The sequence below is a fragment of the Dreissena polymorpha genome, chromosome 2, assembly GCF_020536995.1.
Source record: "Dreissena polymorpha isolate Duluth1 chromosome 2, UMN_Dpol_1.0, whole genome shotgun sequence".
Classification (NCBI taxonomy): Eukaryota; Metazoa; Mollusca; class Bivalvia; order Myida; family Dreissenidae; genus Dreissena; species Dreissena polymorpha.
Genome location: NC_068356.1, coordinates 74455566 through 74463939, shown reverse-complemented (window position 1 = coordinate 74463939; position 8374 = coordinate 74455566). Strand labels below are relative to the sequence as shown.

General features: G+C 35.9%; 1 protein-coding gene across 1 annotated transcript; it reads left to right on the top strand.

Moving 5' to 3' along the window:
- Nucleotides 1-2316: 2316 nt before the first annotated feature.
- Nucleotides 2317-5588, top strand: LOC127870314 (carbohydrate sulfotransferase 13-like). The gene is made up of 2 exons (XM_052412947.1): nt 2317-2440; nt 2803-5588. The coding sequence occupies exons 1-2, from the start codon at nt 2396-2398 to the stop codon at nt 3889-3891; spliced, it is 1134 nt and encodes a 377-aa protein (XP_052268907.1). The 5' UTR covers nt 2317-2395; the 3' UTR covers nt 3892-5588.
- The last annotated feature ends 2786 nt before the right edge of the window (nt 5589-8374 follow it).

Below are 8374 nucleotides of genomic sequence, written 5' to 3'. Positions count from 1 at the left end.
ATTTGCAAAAAGTCGCGTATAACTTAAACCCCAGTCACAACAGCCGGCGTTCGCGCAGCACTCACGTGACGAACACACAATTCTACAGAGCGTCGTGAGGGCGCCGTTCAATCGTCTGATACATACAAAATGTGAAAAATAATGGGTCGGTGTTTGCACGGCTCGCTGGCATTGGCGCTGTTGAAACGCCATAGAGGTTTCACGCTGAGGAATGTTCTAGAGCGCCGAGATATTGCGCCATGGCTTTGTTGAGACGATGCGGTGCGAACGGTGTACACATTATCCACAGGATCTCGCTATTTGTGGGGCTGGACACCAGGGCTTTTAGCAAAACAATTTAATGGCTGGGGTGAATCAGATTACAGCCTTTTCTAATTGCTTGCTTGCCTGGGTCGCGTGGCGATAGGCATGTAAAATATGCTATTGGCGGAGGACACGATGGCCTTGTTTTCATCGCAAAGCCCCGCTTCGTCATTATGTTTACGCGTGGATCACAACAAGAAAATGCTGACGGTATAATGTGTTAAATATAATATGTAAATTATTGTTTCGTCATAAACGCCGATAGTGCCGTGAGCGCGACATATTCAGATGTGCCTGGTAATTAACATAGCTTATTAAACACGCCGGTAACTATTTGCAGACTTTTTCGGCGTAGCTGTATACGCCAGCTTTTCACCTGCACCTGACCTTTGTAAGTGTCCAATCAATTTGAATATACAATTTCCCGCCGGTAGGCCTGAAACTTTTCGCAGTAGAAAACCTTCCGTCAACAGACAGTTTTCACATTTACATTAATATGTTATTCAATTGACTTTTTATTTTTGGGAAGTATATGGTATGAAAAGAGATACTGCAGTTCGTTTAGAAGATTGTGAGCGACAGAGCGTTTGTACTTAAAGGCTGTTTTCTCATATTTGGTAATTACTACGATATTGCATTATGTGCACTCATAAATTTTATATCAAATAAGTATTGTTGTTCAATAACCCGATATACGCCTTGACGAAAATATTTAAAATTGTTTTCGACATTGACCGTTAAACACGTAAATGTATAAATATTTAAACAAGCCGTCGTTCCAGCAGTGGAATCGTTACCTCACTTTAATGCATTGCATTCCAACCCGCAAGGTATCAATGTCAGTTCGCGGTCAGTTACAGAAATCGTTATATAAACGCTATCGGGTAAACTAAAAAGAAAAATATTAAACGAAGATATTCTTCGATATTATTATGGTATATGTCAATCATAGATTCTTCATGTGTTTTTAACAATTGCATTATAAGAAACCAGTTTTGATAATTTAATTAGAAATATTCAACCATATAGACCAATTTATTAAGCATGAGCGGAATGATTTGAACACGATGCTATTTTAATAATGGAATCAAGTAACAGTGTCCGACAAACCACAAACAGAGGTCTGTTCGACGAACGCGCGTATAAATATTTCAAATATGTACAACTGATTCGTGTGTTGCCGGCAGACCTATATGCTTTCATTTATTTTCACTCTTCTCGTGTTTTTCTATTCTGTAAATATAGATATCTGATCAATAATATCTAATGAAGCGAAATAAGCCACGATATCTGGCGCAACACCCCGTAATTGATTTGCGTGTAATGTAGTTAAGAACTGCGCATTTTTGATCTCATAGATACAATTTTTGATCGAACATCAACACCGACCACAATCAACGCCGTATATCCTTTTTTTTAAAGATATTTCTTTTTACAACTATTGGCATTTGAGAAATCTTCCATAAAGCGCAAATGCGTTATTGTCAAGGTACATCTGCAGAAGAAGAATCCCGGGAGGTCTGCTGTAACTCACGTCTGTAGCGTCAAGATGAGACGGCTGTTTGCACGCACCTTGCTGACGGTGGCTATTGTGGTTGCAATGCTTCTACTGAACGTTTATGTAAATCAAGGTAGTAAACATACAACTAATAAGATTGATACTTTTATTTCTTCGTATGTTCCATATAAATTTTCATATTAAACAATTATTAAATATTAAATATATTTGTCAATTACATAAAACAAGATCGATGCACTTATCACGAACACATTTATTAAATTTATTATAAAGGTTGCACTTACTATGAAAATTAAACAGACTTGTTCAAAGATTTGTCGTATGTTTAAAAAAAAACTTCATTGAATGAAATAACTTAAAAAACTTTAACAAACTTTTTTTTCTATGTGTTAAGATCATTTGTACGGAATGGTACTTATGAGGTGCACCAATGTAATATGACTTCGCCTTGAGTTTGTGTGCGTTAATTTTTTTAGAGAACGTTTGTACTTATTCTTTATATCAAAGTGTTAACCTTAACCTTAATAACAATTATGTATTTTCCGGTTTTCTGATGGTGAATACAATTGGACAATGGCAATCATCACAGCAGCGGGGAATATGCCTGCATTAGTAACGGTACTGGGATTTGGCATCATATATGCGTAAAATCTCACGCAATCGTATTTTATATATATTTGACAGAAATATAAATTGTCTTACAATAGGTTTAAAGTTGTTTCAACCATGAACAAGTTTTGAATTCTTTTTAAAATCAAATGAAACGTTTTCTTAACTAGTTGAGTGACAATCAAGTATAATAACGTTCATTTATCACCGCATCTTGCGTTCAAGGTCATGTCAACTGCATTAAGGAAACGTAAGCTTGTTTCAATGCAGATCAAAGTATTTAAATTTTAAATTTAATATACATCACACTTCACTTAAATTATTTATGAGAATTACTATTTAATGAAATTTAAGTAAATTATCTGTATCAGGGAGTTACAAATGCTACCAAGACGGCTGATACTGTCTCTCTTGATGACGTCATTACCGGTCGACGTCAACGAGTGGAGACAATGTGCCAACGATTTTTCACGCGAACGAACGCGATGTTGGAAATATCAGGCATCCGACGTGCCAACATGTCTTACTGCGTTGTGCAGAAAGCCGGATGTACGATGTGGATCCGACTGTTCAAATACTTCGAGGGTCAAAACTATGAAAGAGGAAGCCCGATGACTCTGACTAAATACCAAGTTCATTATGAGAGAGCAGATTTGTACAAACGGTATACCATTTACAACGGAGATCAGTTTGTTAAAAGATCGCACCGAGTCATGACGGTTAGACATCCGTTCACTCGGATATGGTCAGCTTTCATTGATAAATTGCTGCTGCCAGACTTTTGGTTCTCCAAAGGCACACAAATTGTACGCACGGTCCGTCCGAAAGCCAGCAAAAAGTCGCTTCAGTGTGGGAATGATGTGACATTTCCGGAATTCGTTAAGTATTTACTCAAGATAGGTCATCAGCGCACTTATGTGAACCAAGACAAGCACTGGCTTCCAGCAAGTGATATTTGTGACCCGTGTGCGTTCAAGCCGGACATCATAGCAAAACACGAAACGTTTATTACAGATCTTGAATATACAGTGAACCGGATTGGGTTTGGAAATCTAATTAATAGTATTAAGGTCGAAGACCCTACTAAATTTGAAATTAGAGACGAAATTGACTACAACTTTCATATCTATGATACATTTAAGTCTTGTTTAACAAAACGCGAGCTTGCCGAAAGGCTATGGGACGCTTTTATACTGAACGGGTACATTCTTGCAAACCAAACATTCCCGAAGGAACTTCAGGAGGATAAAATAACTGCGGTTTCGTTTGAAGAATTAGTGACAGACGTGCGAGCTAAATTCACTTTATCTCACGAAGAAAAGAAGGCAATCCGCAAACGAGTGTTAAGTACGGCATTCAAAGAAATACCACATTCGGACATGAACAGATTACGTGATCTTTATAAAAACGATTTTGATTTGTTTGACTACGATCCTTTCCCTGAATTTGTTCCGACGTAATATTTGATTGGTCCTTAATAATCTTTAAGAATAAGCATGTTATGTTATAAAGTATATGTTCAGTAGTCCCACTTTCCATCACGTATTTATTATAATCAAGCGATTGTTGTCTTTGATTTGAAATGCTTTGGATATGATTCATTTTAAAAATTCACATGGCAGGTGCACATTTGAACCTTAAATCTTCAAATCTTCGGCGCTTAATTCAATTTGACACTGTTCGTTTCGCGTCTTTTGATTTTGCGATGTAATGGTTAGAAGAGGGTAAACCTTTTCACAAACGCACATATGAATCTGCTGGGGGGGGGATTGCTTAAGTCATGACAACAGCTGGATTGGTGTTTAACTTGGCACTGATAAAATATTTGAAACTTCTTTCTGAATTGCACGACGATGATCTGCGTATATTAAACTAAATGATACTATGTCTCTAAAACGCTTTCATATGAAAGACGATGTTAAGTTGATAGTCGTTTGGTTTCATTTCGAAGTGCCTCGGAAGATTACAATTCTGGTACCGGTTTGTACACTACCTTTAAGTATTTAAATAGTAATTAGTAATGGCTAATTTGAAATTTATTATCTTTCTTGGTATTCAACTTTAATTGCGAAGCTATGAGGTTAAATTGTGTTTACAATTAAATGTTTTGTCTAAATAATTGTTGACCATGTATTATGTATGGAGCTCCTTAAAGTCGGTTAATCCCCCCCCCCCCCCCCCACAAAGCATTTTGTTGATCTTTTGAAGAAGTTGATGCCAGTTTTATTAATGTGTGCGTTGTTTCCCTTTGTGTCTTGTCTAATTTGTTTTGCATCTCGACGTATGGAATTGTTTACTCGTGTTACATAAAGAACCTCGTGTGGTAATAAGGTTTCTCTAGTGAAGGTGCAGTTATAGTTTTACTTAGTGTATAAACGTTTATATTCCCTCTGTGCATGTGTTATTTTTGTTTTATAATTTCAGCATTAGATAACTTTAAAGTGAACATACCATATCTATATATGTGTTTGTTTGTTTTGAAAATCAACATTCAAAGGCACATGTACATAAATCAAGCGCCAACATTATTTTTGCAAATGTATCCTTTCATTACATTATCTGCAGCTGAAACGTATTGTTGTACATTTGTATTGTTTCTAGGTGAGCATAGCGCGCCATCGTTAACATGGTACCATGGTAATCTGCATTAAGCATAAATTAGCTTAACTGCACATTTGTATTTTGTGTTATGTTCGTGTTCAGAATACTTTTGTTCATGTTGCAATAAGTTCAATTATGCCGAAAGGGTCGTCTAATGTGGTTTTATTGTTTATATCTATTTTATTCACTTTCTGTATAAAGTACACACTCAGTTGTAATGAAATACCAATTTTATGCACGCATAAAAAGAAAAATAGTCTCAACTTTTGCCAACCAGGGTAAAAGTGAAAGTGTTATTAACAAGTTGGATTAATTAAGATGTGTCTGGTTACACAATTTAAAATAAATATCCCATAAAAAAGTTTTTTTTAGTACTTTCTTCATCATGGAGATTTTTAGTTGTTCGCGTTAGCAGACAACTAATTTTAAGATGGAGTTTTGCAAGTCAGTCTGCTCTTGACTACGCTAAGAACGATAACCACTGCATCTGCTGCATCCGCGCAATGTTGTCTTCTCACAGAAATCCAATACTAGCAGACAACTAATTTTAAGAGGGAGTTTTGCAAGTCAGTCTGCTCTTGACTACGCTAAGAACGATAACCACTGCATCTGCTGCATCCGCGCAATGTTGTCTTCTCACAGAAATCCAATACTAGCAGACAACTAATTTTAAGAGGAAGTTTTGCAAGTCAGTCTGCTCTTGACTACGCTAAGAACGATAACCACTGCATCTGCTGCATCCGCGCAATGTTGTCTTCTCACAGAAATCCAATACTAGCAGACAACTAATTTTAAGAGGGAGTTTTGCAAGTCAGTCTGCTCTTGACTACGCTCAGAACGATAACCACTGCATCTGCTGCATCCGCGCAATGTTGTCTTCTCACAGAAATCCAATACTAGCAGACAACTAATTTTAAGAGGGAGTTTTGCAAGTCAGTCTGCTCTTGACTACGCTAAGAACGATAACCACTGCATCTGCTGCATCCGCGCAATGTTGTCTTCTCCCAGAAATCCAATACTAGCTGACAACTAATTTTAAGAGGGAGTTTTGCAAGTCAGTCTGCTCTTGACTACGCTAAGAACGATAACCACTGCATCTGCTGCATCCGCGCAATGTTGTCTTCTCACAGAAATCCAATACTTCTTTGTTTTTTAGGTGTATCTACTTTATAGCTTGTTATCATTTCCTAGCTGAAACCTGAGATTATGTGTATCTGGCATTTGTTAGAAAAACATTTTGTCTTGAACAAAGTCTGAATCTGAGATAACAGCGACAATTTTGTGGAAACTTAGGGAACATTTATTTTAGTGAATAATTTTGTCGTTCATGTTGTAAAATTGTTAACTTTATTTTATGAACTTCAATTTACTTTTTAATTTAAAAGAAGTTCGATATTAATTAAATTGAATTGTGTTCATATGGAATGTTCTATTTTCAATAACAATTAAAAACTGTGAGGTTTAAAAGACAAAGTCCCATTTTGATTTTATGAACAGAGATGTATATAATGTGTTACGACAGGTTTTGTTGTTTTCTTTCTTTCATATACCTTTTCGCATAACGATACAGTAGTTGATGTATCATGTACCTATAATTTAAAAAAAGAAAGAAAAGGGAATGCCATGTATTGTAATGTAAGGGACACATCTTGTATTGTGTTGTTAAAGCATGCGGTCATAAGTTATTTGTATTGAGGTTTATATCTGCGTGAATCTATGAATAAAGTCATTTGTGAGTTACTAACCAACGAGTTCAGAGCAGACATGGCGAAAGACCGTCACAATTTACAGGCCAGACTGGATACGAGGAAAAATAATTTACAGGCTAGTTGTTAATTTCACAGGCCTCAATTTTAATTGTTTAATCATGGAGGAGCATTGCATAATAAATTCAAAAAGTAAATGTTAACATGTGTTTGATTTATGAAAGGGCAAAAATAGTGTGAACAGCCTGATTCGAAAAAAATAAATAAAGTGTATTTTTCAGTTTGGGAAAAATATTAACACATATTAACATACATACATAATTGAGTTTATTGATGTATTATCACAAATTTAATAATATATTAAATACTTTTACCCTTAATTATCTTCCATTTTCACTAACATGCCATAACAGTAAACTGTACAGAGTGACAAACATAAATTTGAAATGCGTGTTTTCATTTCAAACTTGCGATTAATTAAAAAAAAATTGAGTTGCGTCTTAAATTATGAAATAGCGAACAACTTTAGTGCCTTCAGCGCTTTGATTAGTGCTTGTGGGAAGGCGATTCATAAAAATACGTGTACATGCATGTCATTGTCATGTTATTGTAAGCGAGAGATAGCCGATGTGTACATGTTGTATTTGTTGGCAGCTATAACCGATGTGTTTTGGTTAGATAATCCTTTGCGTTTGATATTCATGGTTTATTGAACAAACATCATTTTCAGAAAATAAATCTGCCATTGATGTAACTCTGTGTTGCTGCCAATGTCAAACGATGACAAAACAGCAAAGTGTCCTAGGCACACTATTTGACACCAAAGTGCGGTACTGCAAGGCTTTATACAAAGGTTCTAAAACACACAAGGCTAAATCCAATGGTTGACATGTCTAGTGTTTGTCATCAAACATTGTATGATCTGTTATTTCAAACAGCATCCATCTTAAGATTGTGTTAAAGTACATACATGTATCAGTTTTTCCAACAAAAGTTCTGAATGTATATTTATTGTACAGACATGTATGAGTTATAGAGTTCCAGCATGCAATACATGATTAACACTGACCTTGTAGTACCGCACTTTGTTGTCCATCCAACTTTGGTGTTAATGAAACACCTTCACACATTGTTGTAATTTTATGAACAACGTCTTTTTAACACTAGAACCACAATACCCAATACAACTGCCACCACCACCTTCACTGATACCACCAAACGACCAACAAAATCACCACCGCCATCACCAAAAACAGCACCTACAACAATACAACTACCACCACCAGAGCGAACAGAAACGTCACAGTTTACTGGACGCTTAAATCGAGATTATACGATTTGTATGTGTTTAATTGTAATATATTGATAAAATATGTTACAATAATACAAAAAAGGCAAGAAAAATTATACACTGAAGGCGAATTTCATGAAATGCAGCAAAGACAAACTAGCGCCCCGAGCCGATTGTGCCGAAGATATTTCGTACATATTTTCCTACAATAACCGAAACATTCGTCTGTTTAGTTAGTGTTCGTGTGTCGTATTTTCGAATTCAGAATTAAATATCTGGCTTATTTCGCAATTCTCGACACATGTTCTTCTTAACTTGTATTTTAATTTACTAGTATATTGACAT